The sequence below is a fragment of the Prionailurus viverrinus genome, chromosome B3 (genome assembly GCF_022837055.1).
Source record: "Prionailurus viverrinus isolate Anna chromosome B3, UM_Priviv_1.0, whole genome shotgun sequence".
Lineage (NCBI taxonomy): Eukaryota > Metazoa > Chordata > Mammalia > Carnivora > Felidae > Prionailurus > Prionailurus viverrinus.
The window spans coordinates 50154523-50174129 of record NC_062566.1 but is presented as its reverse complement, the minus strand read 5'-3'; the positions used below and the strand labels follow the sequence as shown (position 1 = coordinate 50174129).

Sequence of the window (19607 nt, the reverse complement as noted above, 5' to 3'; positions counted from 1 at the left end):
TGTCCTGCCCTGGGATACAGCATGAGGGACAAAAAAACATGAGAAGACTCCCTGAAACCTAAGCAAGAATGGAATTACAAAAAAAGAAAACAGTAGTTGGGGTGGGGGGAAAAATGGACAGAACAAGGGAAAAACTTTAGTTATATATACATGTAGTTATATATATATGTAAATCAAACCACTTGTATTTCCAAATATGTCAGTACCATGTGAGGGTAAATAATAGGTAATATCCTAGTACTGTTAAAACCCAAATTACAGAACATATCTTATGGCGAAAGGCAAATTAGAAATAGGATTTTAGCAGAAAGTTCGTTTTTAATTCATTTCTTTATACTCTAATAACTTTAAAGCTCATTTTTCAATAATTCTGTTACTGTAATTAAAGACTACAGGAAGATCAGGTAAATTGCAGCAGTTAACACAGAGCAGTTGATAACAAAACCCTTCTAACTTTTTATTGCTCAAAACCTTCACATGGCAACATGGGTCCTATTCTGAATCCAACTAGAAACTGAGGGGTGGAAGCTCAAACTACTCTTATAAAACACAACTTATTCACAGATGTTGTTTGAGCAAATAAAAGATAGAAAAGGAAGGCAGGCAAAAATAACACAAAATACAAATAATCCTTTCCCTTACTTGCTTACCATCTTGGCTCAAGGTAAAATGGTAAGATCAAGTTTTATGGGTAGCATATATTTAAATGGGCTCAAACACTAAACTACTGCTAGTATGTTAAGAAAGTTGATTTCTATAGGGTCTATTGTATTATTTCAAATCATAGAATCTTAAAAAAAATTTTTTTTAATGTTTATTTTTGATTGAGAGAGAGAGAGTGAGTGAAAGCAGGGAAGGGGCAGAGAGAGAGAGGGAGACACAAAATCTGAAGCAGGCTCCAGGCTCTGAGCTGTCAGTAGAGAGCCCAACGCGGAGCTCAACCTCACGAGCTGTGAGATCATGACCTGAGCCAAAGTCAGACACTTATCCAACTGAACCACCCAGGGGCTCCTCAAATCGTAGAATCTTAAGAGTTGAACAATGAGGTTCTAATGTCACTAAAATTACTTAATCAAAATCTCTATCCCTTGAGACACCTGATGATTCTCCCATATCTAAGCTATTGATTTAAATATAGTATGTATTTGTGTTTAATATTTTCACAAATAATAAATGGAAAGAAAGCACAAGGGCTTTGTGCAACATATTCTTTGGGTAAACGCAAGACAGACATTTTCCTTTTTTAATGATATTTAAAAGCAATCGACAACATACTTATTACTGTTTAAAATGTTTTGAATAGTCTTGATATTTTGGGGGGTGAAGAATGAGCTAAAATATTTTGTGGATAGTTTTTGTAAATGTCATGGAGGGCTTCTACTACTAAAGGTAGCTGAGGATGCCAAAGTGAGAATATGGCAAGAAGAACAGGATGCAAGATTAGCAGAAGTTACCTGGACAAAAGTAACAGTCAATTCAGGGAGTTCAATTTCAAACAGAAGGGACAGAGAAGTTAACGGTGACAGGGAGGAGACATATGAGAAATTAGAGACAGGAGAAAAAGAAAGTGGTAACAGATTACCAGCTATCCTTTCATCTGCCACAGAAGCAAGTGTTTACCTCTGCTCTCTAAGCTTCTCAAAAGTTCCTCTACCCTTAGTGATTTTAAGGTTTACGCCTGTCACTAGTCCTCTTGTCTAACCATTTTTTTCCCCTCCACCTCTACCCTGCACTCCTGAAGACTACCAATTCTATGAGGGTACAATGTCATGACAGTTCCAGATTATTTACAACTTCTACAACATATATGAGTACCTACTGAATGCCAGCCACTACTACAGGTGGTAGGAATATAACAGTGAATAAAACAAAGTCCTGCTCTCATGGACCTTACCACCCATGGGGATGAGGGCAGCAGAAAGGCAATTAAGTGGTGATATATTCAAAGAAAAAAAACAGCAGGGCAAGATGAATGTAAGTGATGATGAGAAGGATGCTATTTTACATAAGGTGGTCCAGAGGGAGGCCATCCTGATATATGGTGACACCGAATAGAGATCTGATCAAATGAAGAAAAGAGCCATACGACTATTACAGAGGAGCATTTGGGGCAGAGGAAATAGCAAATACAAGTGTTTATGAGTAGGCGCATCCTTAGGATGACAGGAGGAACAGCAAGGAAGCCATACAGAGAAAATAAGATCAGAAAGGGTAAGATGATGTAGGGTGTTATAGGCCATGGTAAGGATTTGGATTTTATTTTATTATGATTATTTTTTAAAGTTTTATTTATTTATTTTGAGAGAGGGTGCATGAGTAGGGGAGGGGCAGACAGGGAGAGAGAGAATATGAAGCAGGCTCAACACTCTCTGTGCAGAACCTGATGCAGGGCTTGAACTCACAAACCGATCTCACCAACTGTGAGATCAGGACCTGAGCCAAAATCAGGAGTCATACACTTAACTGACTGAGCCAGCCAGATACCCCAGGATTTGGATTTTATTAAGGAGAGTGGGAACCATTAGAAGATTTAGAGCAAAGGAATGACACAGCCTCACTTACATTTTAAAAGGATCACTCTAAAAACAAAATCAAAAACAAAAAGGATCACCCTGCTGCTTGTGGAGAATAGACTGTTAATAAGGCAAGCATAGAAGAAGCTACTGAAATAATCCAGGTGAGAGATGATGTTGGTTTGAACCAGAGTAATAGAGATAAAAATGGTTAAGCAGCAGTCAGATACTGGATATATTTTTAAAAGATATAAAGACACCTGGAATTACCAATGGATTATTTGAGGGGTGAGAGACAAAGACAGGAGTCAAGAATAATGCTAAGGTTTTTGTCCTTATCAGTGGAAGAGGAACTCCTTGTAATACAAAGTAAAATTTTTAAATTCCAAAATAAACAATAGTTTTTGGAAAAGTCCTGTTAATAAGGAAGCCAAACACTGTCTGAGTATCTAAAGGATAAGCTTTCAAAAAAGTTTGATTTCTTTGCAGAATGTTTTTTACTTAGTATTGTGGTAGTCACAAATGAAAGCTAGGCTAAATACGGAAATGTATCAACAGAATTATTTTAAAGAGGTAGATATAATGCCATTTTGTTGCCATGTGGTTTTTACTTACAGAATTCATTTCATTATTAGTTTAATTCCCCTCAAAACAAATCTTACCAACTTGAAGTTAATCTTAATCATTTGCTTCAGTGCTTTAAATCCCCATTCTCCTTTTTCACCTTCAAGTTCCAAAACCTAAAAAATAGAAGACACTTTTAGCCTAACAAAAATGTTAATGTTATTTTCTAATGACAATGTCTGTTTTGAATTAGTTTTCCATCATACGAATTAAGAAGGTTTCCCCAAGAATTCCATTTCTCAATGCCATTTTTTAAAGGCTTTAAAAAGGAAACGAGTCTTAAAACGCTTAAGGATAAGTGAGCTAATTTTTAAGTTTCTTCATCAAATATTAAGAACTACTACTTGACTATTATATAGTCCCATAAATCCTTTTTTTCCCCATCTGAATAATCCATTGATAAGAATAATCCAAAAGTGTATCAATAGTCAAGAAATCACCTTACTTAACACTGAAACCACACCTGTGTGATCTGTCCCCGAAGAAGGAATAAAATTGCAGGGGTAATACCTATTGATCATTCATGTTGATTTCCTTTGTCCAGAACCACACTAGCTTTTCAGGACAACGGCCCTACTCTATAGACAGCTTGATTAGAAAAAACAGGATATCCATTTTGAAATATTTGCTTGTGCTGCATAATGCAAACTTATTTATAGGATTACCACTCAGTATCCAAAACACATTTCTGAGATAAAATCACTTGGAACTTATTTGATCTAAGACATCATTTAAAAAAAATAAACTTTAAGACACAGAATCAATCAGAAAAAATATGAACCTTTTGAAAACTGCTTAATGCTGCTTTTGGGTCATCTTCTTTTAATGCTTTGGAATTATAGTACTGATTTTCCAAATCCACATTTGGCTCGGAGTTACTATCTTCAGAGTATTCCTGTTTGTTAGAAAGAGATACTACAATGAAAAAGAAACCCACACACTGCCCTGTAAAAAGTGAATACTGTTAAGATGGAAAACCATACATTTGCACAAAACAACCTTGCAAACATAGGTAAAATGTAACTGATACTTAATCCTTATTTAAAAAAAAAAGTAAAAAAGTCAAAATCAAGTGGAGAGAACAGAATCACTTACTTTCAGATCAAAACTACACTTTCCACAGAATTAACAGAAAAGCAAAATGCAAAGAAATAATGGGTTAATGAGCCCCAATTCTGTTGTGGTTAACCTTTTGTTGGTCATGGAACCCAAGAAAAACCACTGTAAATGCTAATTATTACATAAATGCTAATTATTCATCTTAAGTTCTGTAATGTAATTTTCTCTACTCCTTAAGTCTAAATTTCATTATTCTAATATGGCCTAACTACCTGGGGTGATAATATGCATATAGCATATATACATTGCTAAATATATATATATAGCTACATATATACATAGTTAAATATAATTGTATATTAACAAGAATATTTGCTTTTTGTGCACTCCACTTACTCAATAGCTATTTAGTTATATTAATATACTTTAGCTTTATAACAAATCAGAAGAAAATGAATTTATATAACTTCATACGACTTTTATCACATAAATTCACTTCTAAGTACTGAAACAATAAAGTAGAAAGGAAAATTGGAATAAAGCAGCTATTTTGTGGAGTTGTGTCAACAAAGAGTTTAAAATAGTCCCAAGATATTCAATTTAATGATGAGGATTATAAAACATAAAGATTAGTATAATGAAAATCATTGTTTTAAGACACAAAAGTATTTCCATCAGTTGCAAGTTATTCCAAAAGGCAAGTTGACTGTTATATTAAGAATAGTACATGGAAGTAAACACAAAAAGACACACAGTATTAACAGAGTCGTTTCTAAATCCAAATACTGAGTAAATTTTTTTAAAGATACTCACAAAAAATCTGTAATATTTCATAAAGGCCAAAGAATGAAAAAAGTTATAGTGAGCATAGTGCTAGAAAGATCAAAAATATATGAACACAAGATGAATTTTTCCTGTGACCAGCAGATGGAGGGGTATGTCTGATGTTAGTACAAAACCAGTTTTATCTGACCACAGAGGCTTTGTAATGTGCACCCTCTAGAGGACAATTATTTTCTTGTGTAAGGACATGAGGCAGGGACGCAGTCTCACAGATTTGATTGGGAGTTCAGTTATGTTTAACATGAAAATCCTTTGCAACACTTCAATTTCATAATCAATCATTCACTTCTTAACCCTGTAATCTAAGGTTGATTACAACTGATTAAACTAGAAAAGCAATTAATAAAAACTTAAATAAATAAGCCTAAATAATGCTATGATAGTGAAGGATTCTGAGATAGGTCTTGAAAGATAAATGGGAGTCTGCATGCTAGACATAAGAGGAGAGGGGAAAGAAAACAGTAGACACAAAACAGCATTATGGAAGGTAACTAAAGAACCAAAGGCAGTCAGATTGTTGGAACATAAAAAAGTCTTTATTGATTCTACTTTCAACATATGTCTCCAATTCAAATTCATGCACTTTCCTCTATCTCCCTTGCTACCAGCCTAGCCTACTAAGTCACTTTCATCTCTCCGCACCCCTCCTTTTACACCTTCAAATTCCAACCTTCTCATGGTAAGCAGCCAGAATAACCTTCATAAAATGTAAATTAGCACGTACATTCCTCTTCTCCAAATGGTTTCATATTGCTCTTAAAATTAATTTCAAAAATTATCAAAATCTTACTCCTGACTACGCATCCAATCATATCTATTAATTAAGCTCTCCCTGATTCATTTTACTGCAGCCACTGTGGCCACCACATAAATGGCCAAAATTCGTTCCCCCACTCTTCCTCTGGTTAACTACTGCATAGTGTCACCTACTCAGGGAAGATGTGGGAGTAAAAATCATAGCTATAAAACCTACTCTACACCTTTGGAAATCAGTTCTCTAGATAACTGTTCAATAACATAAATAGCCAGCTAAACCAGAAAATGATTTTTCTGCAATCCAAATCTTTAGAATACATCCTTCAACTTGGAAATAATTTGTTTTTATTTGTATCTATCACAAAGTCTAAGAATTGGAATCTCACTCAAAGTCCATTTGTTTTTGGTTTCTTAGCCCACAACAGGTTAGAATAAAACAACTATGCCAGGATATGAGTGAGAAAAGGGAAGAGAAAATACTATTTTAAAATAATAACATTTTAAAACTTCAATTACCTGGAAATTACTGACCTGATTATAACATTGTTGAAGACAAGAACCTTTACATTTTGTACCATGTCTAACACAATGCCTTATCATTCAGTCACTGAATATTTCTTATAGTACAAGCTTGGCTATATACAACTTCTGATATCTGATTGACTCCTGACTAATATTTCTAAACTTTAGGTGTTAAAACACTCCCAAATCACAATGATTAAGATAAGACTTAATCTAGCCCTCTACATTTTGTAAATATATATATTCTTTTGGTTTTTCATATTACAGCTGACCCTTGAACAACATGAGTTTGAAATGCATGGGTCCACTTACATGGGGACTTTTTTCCTGATAAACATGCTATAGTACTGTAAATGTATTTTCTTATTATGATTTTCTTAATAATATTCTTTTCTTTGCTTATGTTATTGTAAGAATACAGAACATAATACATGTAACATATAAATTATGTGTTAATTGTTTTGGTATCAGTAAGTCTTCTGATCAACTACAGTAGGCTATGAAGTTTGGGGAGAATAAAAAGCTATACATGGATTTTCAAGGGTCAACTGTGTATGGATGAAGTGGAACATATAATATCTTTTGCAATTCAATTCTAAGAGTTACTGGCAAAATGTATAAATACACAAGAATTGGTACAACTGATATGTTACTGACTGGCATTCTTTTTTTTTTTAAATGTTTATTTATTTTTGAGAGAGAGAAAGTGTGTGTGTGAAGGAGGGGCAGAGAGAGGGGAACAGAGGATCCGAAGCGGTCTCCACGCTGACAGTAGAGAGCCCAGTGTGGGGCTTGACCTCACAAACTAAACCATGAGATCATGACCTGAGTCAAAGTTGGATCCTTAATCAACTGACTAAGCCACATAGACGTCCCTGACTGGCATTCTTATAATCAGGCAGTCCCTTGTTATGATCTGCAATAGCATGTTCAAATGGGTTTGAACCAATCTCTGTGATATCACTAACCCGTCATAGGCAGTTTAATGAATCAGTACAAGCTATGTACCACATACAGTAATCCATTCCTTAGTTATTACACTGATATTTTGAGAAGTCTAGAATAATTCCGTTTTTGGATATCTTTTGTTAGATATCTATTTAGATACTTGATAATGATCTTTAGCATAGACCAGTAGTTAAGTGTTGCTCACACAAATGCAAACCAAATCTTTCCCCTCAAGCGATTCATGGTCAGAGACAGATATGCAAATAGCAATGCTATAACATGATAAAAGCAATTAAGAGACACATACTAGGTACAGTAGCAGCTAAAAAAAAAAAAGTTACAGGAAGGAAAAATGACCTGAACCAGGTCTAAAAGTATGAATAGGAATTGCCTGGGGATAAGGAAGGGCATCTGAAACAAAGCAGTTAATATGTGTAAAGGTATGGAAGCTTGAAATGGTATCGCATATTTGAAAGAAGCATGAATAGTCAGATTGGGCTGAAGCACAGGATGTGTATAAAAAACTGATGAAAGATAAACTGGTATCAGACAGAGGAACAGGACAACAGAAGTCTAGCAAGGAGTTTACATCAAGTGGAGCCACTCACTAAAAGATTTTACAGGGAAATAATCGCTTGTGTTTTAGGAAGGTACTCTGGTAGTAACGAAGTAGCCCACTGGATACCCTAATAAACAACAGTCTGGTTAAAAGATGATGGAGGTCTGACTTCAAATAGGAGAAAAGGGAGAAAACAAGTGTAAGTATAGAAGATGTCAAATGATATTAAGGATGTAAAATAAAAAGGACCCACCACATGGGTACGGGATAAAGGGAAATAAAGTTATCTTTAGTGCCTATCAATGACTTGGCCACACACAGTGTTACTGATCAAAATAGAGACTATAGGAAAAGTATTAAACAAATACTGCTAAACACAATTCCCCTGTCAGATGAGAAGGGTATTAACTATAATCTGTAAAAGTTTAAAGAAAATACTTTTTAAAAGAGAATCTGATAATTCAAACAAAAAACAAAATTTTTTAAGAAACAAAAAATTTAATATATGAAAACACTTGAACGTTGTTAAAGGGATTGAAAAACTCACTAAATTTCATTAAGTACCACCTACTTACATAATACCTCATGTCCTGCCATCTCCCCAAAGCAATCTGTGATCCATGCACACCACCCAAACCTATTCTTCCTTCCCCAAATGTGCCACACAATTCAAAATCTCTGCTTTGACATAAACTGTTCTCTCTGCTAGGAATTCTAAACTACCTCCCCTATTAGCACACTTCCCACTTTTCTCCTATGATGGTTCCTAGCCCTAACACTGCTGGAAAACATATTCATCAAGGTTTGCCTTGTGATACTTTCTTCAACCCTACTTAGGAAAATAAATTTTCTCCTTAGTCAGCTTCTAAATGACACGAATCTCTCTAACATGGAGCCTTGTGAGTGTGTTTTGTTCCCACCTCCCCTCATCTCACTACCATGAGCTTCTCAAAAAGCAGAACTTTCTCTTCCTCATCTTGGTGTCCCCTGAGTCTGGTATAATACAAAATGCTCAGTAAGTGTTTGTTTAATTGAAATGAAAAATGGATGAATGTTCGAAAGTAACATACAAAACTATATAGCCAGGGGCAATTTTCACTCTGCTGGAATGGACCTACTGCTGAACAGGGTCAGTTCCACAGTTCCTACTTATTCTCCGGTACCTTGTCAATAAAAGTCTGTGAAATGTGTTCTAGGAAAACAAGACTCACTATTAACAATGTTCCTCAAGCCCTGACCATGTCATGACAGCTATACTAGATGCCAGGCACAGAGAAGCAAAGGGTTAGGGTTAAGGACTAGATATGATAGAAGTCCTAAGTAGCCATTTGTGGTTTAGACATTCATAAAGTCGCTCAAAGTTTTTAAAATTTCACTTAAGTTAATGGGTCCTAATTTATCTACAGTGTAAATCAGAACATTATTTTATTTATTCCAAACTGTTAGGCTTCAAATTAAATTTTCCAAAGAAAGTCATAAATGTCATTAGACCTGGGCTACAGTTTTGACTCTCCCACTAATTTGTCCTGTAAATTTAAGTAAGTCACTCAGATATGCTGCTTTAGTCTCTCTTATCAAATGGGGGGGGGGGGAGGTAGGTCGAACCCTCAGAGCTTTCTAGCTTTCTAATTCCCACTGAGGTCCATGTGTTTATTTTGAGATATAATATACAAGTACAAATTCACGCTGTTGAATATTCACAGTTAACAGATTTCAGTTAGGGGTAAAAAGCCTTAAATGTATCTTATTCTTAGCATGTAAGAGCTGTCTCCTGTTAACTTATCATTTTAGCTATTCTTGTTTGAACCTCTCCAATCTCATTATACAAAGTATACCTATGAGGTAATGCAACAGGACTTTTTGGAAATGCATCAAAACTTACATTCCAAACCAATACTTATCCTTGAAGCAGTAATTTTTTAAAAAAGTGTTTCATTTTATTTTAGAGAAAGCGTGTGAGTGGGGGAGAGCAACAGAGGGAGAGAGAGAATACATGCTGAGCATGGAGCCTGATGGAGCCCTATGTGGGGCTCGACCCCATGACCTGAGCTGAAATCAAGAGTCAGTTGCTTGACTGAGCCACCCAGGCGTCCTGAAGTAGTAATTTTAAGAGGTAGTAAAATTATTCCAATCATGATACTAATGCATATTATGAAGTAATGCTTCTGAAATTCTGAAGAAACACTTCAGAAACACTTTTGAACAGTTTTGTTCAACACTTTTGAAACAGTTCAAAAACACTAAATATTTCTGACCTAAAACACTATCACCCGGTTTGATGGCCCAACTTATTTATCAAATATGACTCAGAATACAGTTTTCGACATCTATAAAAAAGGATAAAGCCTGATTATCACTGAAGTTTAAAAAAGAAAAAAAGCTGCACATTGTTTATAACAGCAAAAGAAAACAGGCCAAATGCTTAATAAGAGAGAACTGGTTACATAGAGTATGGCACATCCACACAATTAAAGCAGCTGTAAAAAGAATAAGTAAACTTTTGTATACTTTACATGGAATAATCTCTAAGATAAATTAAAAAACAAAGAGAGGGGGAAAAATTTGTATTTGGTTACTTATGGTGAGGAATGGGAACTGGACAAATTGGGAACAAAAATAGAAAGGAATCTTTTTATATTTTTTTAACCATGTGCATATATTACCCATTATAAAAAGCTACATGGTTCAGGTTCTGAAGACAATTTTTAAGAACTCTAAAAAATTTTGAGCAATGACATAATTACTGTGTGACCTCTCATGATCAAAGTTAAGATTTTTTGTTCATAATTTGTACCCTGGAACCTGTCCCCTTCTCACTTCAGCAATAAAAGCAATACAGGTTCACTGTGAAAGGTTTGTAAGTAATAAATTTTAGTTTTCCTGACACTTCAGATCTTGTAGAATTTTTTTCTATATTTTCCCACTCAATAAAATAAATTTTATTCTTACCCAATAAAATTGTAATACAGATTACATATTTATAGTGGATATATGTTCACTATGTTCAGAGCATTGGTGATCAACCCTTTCTCTCCCAGGTGAGGGCTCTCAATTACAGTGCGCCATCCACAGAGGAGGACAAGCAACCCATCTCCCTCTCTACAGTGAGCCAGTGGTTCACAGAAGGCTACACAGACATCAGCTGGGTCACTAAAAGTCCTTCCTAGGGCTTTGCTGTTAGCTCTAGCAAGGAACACCTTTTTGGCTTTGGGTTATAATGCTAGGAAGATGCTGCATTACATCTTGTGAAGGCAATTATGCCAACACAGTGAGGAAAGCAGACCAGGAAGAGATACAGAAACAGAAAAAAGACCCACTACCATCATCTGAGCCATGAATCCAACCATATTTCTACTTCCTGGTGATGTAAACCAACACATGCTCTTTTTAGTTTAAGCTTATTTGACATATATTCCTCTTATGCCCAAGAGTCCTGACAAATACAACTGATCAAAAGTTTTTCGTATCATGGAACATTGTTTAGTAGCATGGTTTGAAGTGCCAACATAGCATTCCACACCATGGATATATAATTCATCTATAACCTTATTAATATCAATAGTATTCCCCTCCTATTGATAACTTGGAGTTGTTTCCAATTATTTACAATTAAACATGTTAAGTTTCTTTTAAAAGCCTCAGCTGTACAATCAAATTTCATCTTCATGAAGTCTACATGCAACTCCAAATGTGTGTGCAACATAGAAAACACTGGCCTAGACCATAAACAGTATATTGTTTGAAAATCTGTACAACATTTTGTCAAATATTAACTTACTGGGACAAGAGTCTCAGAGTGAAATAACCTTTAACATCAAAGCTCCTCATATTGTACAATGATAACTGACAGTCCTTATACCAAATATACAAATTCCTAGAATCATTCTTTTGCCTTTGTTCTTATATTGCCACTTCTTTTTCAAAGGAGATTACATATTTTTTGTAGTAATTCAAAAATATTTTTTAAAAAATAGTAGTGTTAGTTTTTAATTTGTTAAACTATGTTCTAGGGTTTTTTTATAACATGAGAAAATAAAGTTCAAGCCATCATTTGCTGATCTTGTTAAAATGGTAACGAAGTAAGAGATTCCATAAAGATATCCTATAGTTAAGACTCACACCTCTCCTTCCCAAAAAGCAAAGAACAAAGTAAATATTCATGGCATTAAAATATACTAAGTATTAGTATATAGTATAAGTATACTATATATACTAAGACCAAAAAAAAACCACAACACTATTAAACATTCATTCACTGATCACAGCTATGAGCTTGACTAGGGTAATATAAGACTCACAGATTGGTAATACATTTAACCAAGTGGAATTACTCTACCTTTTTGACAATTTTTTTTGCTTGCAATACATTAAACTCAAATATACCGTGCCCTATCACAGGATCTACTCAAGGATAGATTGTTGGAATGAAGTCAGTCTGTCCTAACTCCTTTCTAAAAAGATTACTAGAAATACAAAGCAACTTCATGCTAGAATGGCTGGACGGTGGAATTGCAATAGTTAACTTACCAATAACCTTATTTACTTAATGAATGGCAGTAGAGTTATTATTTAGTATTATTAGACCAGCAAATAATCAAGACATTTACCAGTATCATCTCCTACTTCTCCATTTAATGCTACATAAATTCCTATGCTTAGATAATGCCTGCGTCTCCCTCTAATAAAAAAATAAAATAGGTCTTAGAAATAAGAGCTCAAGCAAATTAATTTCTTTCACGTTTGCTTCTTTTTTTAAAACTAAGTTGGTTCTCTTTTCTTCTAGATCTTGGGCATAAACCATTATTTACTTTCTTAGATAAAAACAGTATAGTTTTAGAAACAGATTTTTACTTTGCCTGGTGGTATCCTAACTACCTATTTCCACTAGATGGGACAAGTACAAAAAATGATTTAGGGCATTAAAATTTATCAATAAACAACCTACAAAAGATATGCTGAATATATCTGTGGTCAGAAATACTCATGGCTTTAGTTAACATTTTGACTAAAATGAAGTGATGGCAAATTTTCCCACAAATCATACATTTCTTTTAATAAAAAAGAAATTTCCCTAAAAGAGCAAGTCAATTCTTTGGACTCTTTAAATTGCAAGAAACAACAAGACCCAGGCAAATAACTACGAAAAAACCCCCAATAACTTCTCTTCTGACAACATGTAAGCATGAAATGGCAACCAGCTTCCCTCAATCTTTTTTTTAAAATATTTTATTTTTAAGTAATCTCTATACCCAATGTGCAGCTTCAGTTTACAATCCTGAAATCGACAGTCCCATGCCCTACTAACTGAGCCAGCTATGTGCTCCCCCCCACCACCTTTATCTTTCTTTTAAGTAGGCACTATGCCCAGCGTGGAGCCCAACACCCTAACACACGCGGGGCTTGAACTCACAACCCTGAGATCAAAACCTGAGCTGAGATCAAGAGTTCATGCTTAACCGACTGAGCCACATAGGCACTCCTAATTTTTTTTTTTTTAACATACAGTGGTTTAAGGAAATTAACTAAGAAAGCATAAAATAAATTACTAAATAAATTTTACGCCATCAAATGACTTTAACTCATAGTAAACAAAGCATAAAAGCTTTCACTACTTGATACAGGATTGAGAAGGCAGAATGATACCTATGTAAGAGATATGGGGGGGAGGGAGGACTATTTAACAGAATGCTGTGGGGGAAGAATTCACTTAATTATGTACCAGTGTAAAATCTTACTTTTTTTGGTTAAGAAAATATAAGTCAAAACAACTATGTATTTGGCTTTGTATTGTACTGCATTATACTGTAGGCTCTAAAAAGCTGGGAAAACCTAGCCAAGTTAAACAATATATGTTTAACAATAGAATTCTTGTGAAAACTGAGCACTACATGGGACAGTAAAATTCTCATTTTATGCCTCAGTGTAGGCCATTCCTACACCGCATTTTCAATGATGATCTTCAAGTTTATCACAGTCCTAATAAGTCATGTACTCAATAAACTATTGTTTAGGAAAGATAAGCAGAAACGTTTAAAAACAAAAATAAAAAACAGACATATTTAAAAGAGACACTTCTACAGTTATTAAAATACCTGTAATATAAATAAATGTACAAGTAAAAATGCACATGATATCACAACTAATACATTCTTAATGCACTTAATGTGCTGCTTACAACTGACTTGGTTTACACAAACTGAAACGTAAAGCAGAAATCAAAACTATTAGCAAAACTCTCCATTCAAGTTTAAGAATGATTAAAACCTCTACTATGATTTTCAGGTAACAGCAAGCATCTCCCTCTACCTTTTGCAAAGGTGCTTTCATTTAAAATATAAAAATTAATTGTAAATTACTATACGAAGAAGTTTTACACGAATTCAAAACAATATATTAATGTCTACTCACGAATATCTGGCACTTAAAATATAAAGTAAGTCAGATTTCCCTAAACATCTACTTCATAACTTTAGGATAATGCAGCATCACTATCATATGCAGGAACCATGCAACAACAACAACAAAATTGGTGCTAATTCTTGATCCGGATAATTTTCCTTAGTTCACACAGATACTGTTTCTGAATAGCAACCTGTAATGGTAGTGAATTATTTTTGAAAACCTGTAAATCCGTTGATAAGTTAAACCTTGAATCTTCACAGACCACCGTTCAGCTACATAAATTCGTTCATTGTTATACGGTTGATTTTTTTAACTTTGATTACTAGGAAACCTCTCAGTCAAGAAAAAAATCCATTGGATCAATCCCCTTATCCCTACCTCCCCCACACACCAAAACAAACAGAAAAACCCCCAAAACCTCCTCCCCAGCTTTTTTCTTTAAACAAAACAAGTAATTTAACTACTTCTTTTTCAGCTATCCTTGCTCTGAATTCTCCGCTGCACCTTTACCTTAAACCAAAACGGACCCCATACAAGACTTATTATTAAGCTCTGTTTCCAGGAGACTCACAAGTGGCGTTTCGCGGTCAGGACTGGGAGCAGTAAGGCCCCCCAGTTTTCAGACCCTTGTCTCAGCATTTCGCACTGTCTCAGTTCTAGGGTTAAGAAGAGGAGCCCAGAAAGCTGGGCCTGAGAGGGCAGAGCCAGGGCCTAGACCGCTGCACGATCCCCGAGGCGGCTCCGGAGGTGGGGAGGAGGTAGGAGGCACCGAAAACCGGACCCTGGAGGCCAGGAGTGTCCACGTAAACGAGGAGGCACTCGGACTTGGAGCGCAAAGCTCGGGACCCCCTTTGCTGCCTCCTTTACCCTCCCCTCCCCCATGCTGGAGAAGCAGGGCCCAGGCCCGGTGCGGGAAGGGGGAGGAGGTAAACTCGTCCTGTCACTGCACCGAGAGACGGGAAGAAGCACATGTTTTACGGGGAGAGGCCGCGGTGGCCCCTGCCCCAACCTCTAAAGCCAGACACCACCTCTAACCCCATAGTTCCGTCCCCTCCGCCTCACCAGGTCGTAGTCCTCCTCATCATCGCACATGAAATCATCCTCCATGTCAGACATCTTGGCCGGGAGGGGGGGAGAGGGAGGAGAAATTGGAGACAACCTCCTCCCACAATGCTCCACGGCTCAGAGGCGTCACTCGCAGCTTCTCCTCGCCTTCCCGTCGCTCTTAGAGGTGCAGAATGTTTCCTCCCGGAACAAATGCGCTCGGTATCGGGAGGATTCACTACGACGCCAAAAGGGAGTGCACTGCCCCTTCTTCCTGCGAGGCGGTTCGTGCCTTAGCAACTAAACCTAGCAACTGGGGAATCGTCTAGTGCTGAGGATCTCCGCTGAAGGGCCTTGGAAACCTTGAGCTCACACTGAGCAGTTTCCAGCCTCCTGGGCAAGGGAACAGTCTCTTCCCTTGCCTGGGACTCTGGAACCATTTCATTCTGGTGAAAGTAAAAGGCACCGTAGGACCAGAAGCCTTTCGCGGAGAAAAGGCTGACATGCCCGTCCTATTTGACAGGTAGTAGTATTTCTACTTCATCTATTTGCCATTTTGCCCACATATTGTGGTGGGTATTCCTGTGATGTTTGGAGACCTTTTTAGCGGCACGGTTTACACCTAATGCGTGTTTGTAGTCGGCAAAACGATACTGTGGCTGTCCCACACCGTTAAGCATCGATCAATTAAGGCGCCTAAAGTCTTACTCAGTTGTTCAACAGGTTATAAACTGACCTTTACTGTCCTTACCCGAAATTAAGGTAACAGTAAACGACTGGTCTTTAAAATATGCATTATTGTTGCACAAAATCATTAGCAGAATTCAGAATGAAAAAATAAACACGAAATACAAGGGGAAAACTGCGTTTCAAACAGTACTTTCAATATAAACTTCCAGTTCTGTTCACTTGAATCCACAAATTTTATATAGTTATAGCACAGATATAATTTCGGATTATTTTTACACCAAGTTATGTAACAACATGGGACAATATATTGGGGGTCCCATTACATGGGACCGTATATTCTTGGCAATGATCATTTTAATAGTTGGGTAATAATCCCTTCGTTGAATGTACCAACTCATAATGATTTACTTAAGCATGCCATTATTGTTACACATTTAGAATATTGCAAAACCAGTATTATTTTAAACAATTTGCAGCTAATATATTTGTCAGTTTATTTTTTTCTTAGGAAAAAGCCCGAGAGGAGGAATTACAGTCTGGATTTTTTAGTAATCCATTGAATTGTGATCTTTTTGGTTATAGTTCTTAAAAGTTATATTTATAACAATGATACTGCCTACCTATAAACAAAGTTTTTCCCTAATAGTCTTTTCCTCGCACCGTTTTATTGTGAGAATTTCAAACATACAGAAAAACTGAAAGAATAGTCCAGTGAATATGTGTGTACCCACTATCAGCTTTGTGTTTGTGTATATATACCCTGAATCAATGGAAAGTAAAATGCAGATATCATGATACATCACTCTTAAGTGCAGCTATGTATGTGTCCTAAAACCAAGGACATTTTCTTATGTTTTCAGATTATTACATCAAGAAAGTTGCCAAAAGGCCGAGAAGCAATCCCCAATGTCTTCTAATACCAAGTCCATATTCAAAATTTCCCTGTAAGACATAGGATTTTTGAATTGGAAGAGCCTTTAATGATATCACTTTGGGGTCTAAGGCTTTCTAATCATGGCAGTTCATTAGATTATAACTTCCCAAATCCCATACCAGAGATTCTGATTCAGTAGGTCTGGGGTAGAGTTTAGGATCTATACTTGTAAACCTTAAAACAAACCAAAAAAAAAAAATCTCCCTATAACTGAGGTGACTTTACATCCTAGTTTTCTGAGACAGCCCTGATTTAGTACTGCTGTCCCAGAATAATAATTGTCATCCATCACTCTCAGAAGTTTGAACCGTAAGTCACATGGTTACTTTACCTGAAATCCATAATTCTTCAAAAGAGAAAATAGAATTCCAAGGTGGCTAAGAGGTTTATTTGCTCAGAGTAATCAGAACTACATAGTTGTGCTTTCTATTTGTATAGCAATTTTGCAATTATCTGTTAACCATGTACATAGTGATCACATGAATAAAACTGCATGTTGATTTATATTGAATTTATTGATATAATTTTCTGCTTTTTAATGTAATTCTTTACTTTTACAATGGAAAATAATTATTCAACTTAAGTTAGTGACTAGGAGCACTAGAAAAACTGCAGCTAAATTTTGAGCATAATATTCTTAGTCATTTACAAATTTAACCAACCCAGTCTGGAAATTTTCTAAGACAGAGAAAAAGGTTTTGGGGCGCCTGGGTGGCGCAGTCGGTTAAGCGTCCGACTTCAGCCAGGTCACGATCTCGCGGTCCGGGAGTTCGAGCCCCGCGTCAGGCTCTGGGCTGATGGCTCGGAGCCTGGAGCCTGTTTCCAATTCTGTGTCTCCCTCTCTCTCTGCCCCTCCCCCATTCATGCTCTGTCTCTCTCTGTCCCAAAAATAAATAAACATTGAAAAAAAAAAATTTAAAAAAAAAAAAAAAAAAAAAAAAGGTTTTCACAGTGCTTGGGGACACAAGTCCTAAAAAAAAATGTTTGTTGAATGAATAAATGTTAATTTTTCTTTAAAAAGTTTTAAATCTTTATATATTTATTTATTTAAACATTTATTTATTTTTGAGAGACAGAACACGAGCAGGGGGCAGGGCAGAGAGAGAAGGAGACACAGATCTGAAGCAGGGTCCAGGCTCTGAGCTGTTAACACAGAGGTGAACATGGGGCTTGAACCCACAAACCTTGAGATCATGACATGAGCTGAAGTCAGATGCTTTACCAACTGAGTCACCCACGTGCCCCATGTTTATTTATTTTTTGAGAGAGAGAGAGAGAGAGAGAGAGAGAGAGAGAGAGAGCATGAGCAGGGGAGGGCAGAGAGAGAGGGAGACACAGAATCCGAAATAGGCTTCAGGCTCTGAACTACCCGTACAGAGCCAGATGCAAACCCACAAACAATGAGATCATGACCTGAGCTAAAGTCAGACGCTCAACTGACTGCCCCTAAATGTTAATTTTTTCTGTGCAGGGAGTGCCCTTATAGCTATCTCTATGCATCAAAATATTTTCTGTCCTTAAAGATCCATTTAAGTGTCACCTCACTCAACCTATCCTGAATACTTTGTGCAATTATGATAGTCTTTTTTTCTTGACATCAATTTTATTCAGTGGTAAATAATACATTTTTTAAAAATGTTAACAGGGAGCATTGATGTGATGTAATGCCTTTGTAGAAAGTGGATCCTAAGTTTTAAAAATATATATTAAGGGCGCCTGGGTAGCTCAGTTGATTGAGCATCCAACTTTTGATTTCATAATCCCAGGGTTGTGGGATTGAGCCCCGCTTTAGACTCCATGCTGGGCATGGAGCCTGCTTAAGATTCTCTCTCTCTCCCTCTGCCCCTCTCCCCTGCTCTCACTCTCTCTCTCTCTTGAATAAAAATAAAATAATATAAAGATATATATTAAACACTTTATTAAGGTATAATCTTATCAGCTTCATTGAGATACAACAGCTGCACATCCTTAAAGTGTACACTTTGATGAATTTTGACATATGTATACACCTGTGGAACCATTACCACAACCAAGGTAGTGAGGATATTTATTACTGCAGAAGTTTCCTCATTACTTCTTGGTAATCCTTTTTCAACCCTCTTCACTTTTCTCAGGCAACCACTGATCTACTTTTTGTCATATAGATTATTTTTCATTTTGTGAAATTTTATATAAATGAATCATACATTATGTACTCTCTTTTGCCTGGCTTCTTTCACTCAGTATAATTACTTTGAGATTCATCCATATTGTTTCAATTGGTTTCAATTGATTGTTTCTTTTTATTGCTGAGTGTTCCATTGTATGGATATCTTACAAGTTCTTTGTTAACTTGTTGATGGATATTTGAGTTTTTTCAGTATTTAGCTTATACAAATAAAGCAGCTAGGAACATATGTGTACAAGTTTTTGTGTGGACATATGTTCCATTTCTTACGAGTAATGGGGTGGACAGACTGAAGGTGGTCTTATTACCCATGCTCTTGGATAATCCTTTCCCATTGAATGTGGGTGGGATCTGTGACTTGCTTCTAACCAACAAGATACAGCAAAGGTGATGTATGTGATTATGTGTATATAATTATGTTGTACAAGATTGTAAACTCATCTTGCTGGAGAGACTCTATCCCCCTTGGTGCTTTGAGAAAGTAAGAGGCGATGTTATGAAGGATCATGTGTCAATGAGCTGAAGGCACCACCTGACCAACAGCCA

At 36.2% G+C, this 19607-nt stretch overlaps 2 protein-coding genes across 4 annotated transcripts in view; one reads left to right on the top strand and one right to left on the bottom strand.

Moving 5' to 3' along the window:
* The window catches only part of COPS2 (COP9 signalosome subunit 2), a 31167-nt gene extending 15744 nt beyond the window's left edge, over window positions 1-15423 (bottom strand). For all 3 annotated transcript variants that reach the window (XM_047862985.1, XM_047862986.1, XM_047862987.1), the window contains exons 1-3: window positions 15289-15423; window positions 3919-4032; window positions 3176-3253 (exon numbers count right to left, since the gene is read on the bottom strand). In XM_047862985.1, coding sequence (XP_047718941.1) covers window positions 3176-3253; window positions 3919-4032; window positions 15289-15342 — 246 coding nt within the window. In that variant the 5' untranslated portion in view covers window positions 15343-15423. The remainder of the gene's footprint in view (window positions 1-3175; window positions 3254-3918; window positions 4033-15288) is intronic.
* A 152-nt stretch (window positions 15424-15575) lies between these two features.
* The window catches only part of GALK2 (galactokinase 2), a 134797-nt gene continuing 130765 nt past the window's right edge, over window positions 15576-19607 (top strand). Inside the window, exon 1 of the mRNA XM_047862984.1 lies at window positions 15576-15793. Within this exon, the coding sequence (XP_047718940.1) occupies window positions 15774-15793 (20 nt within the window). The 5' untranslated portion in view covers window positions 15576-15773. The remainder of the gene's footprint in view (window positions 15794-19607) is intronic.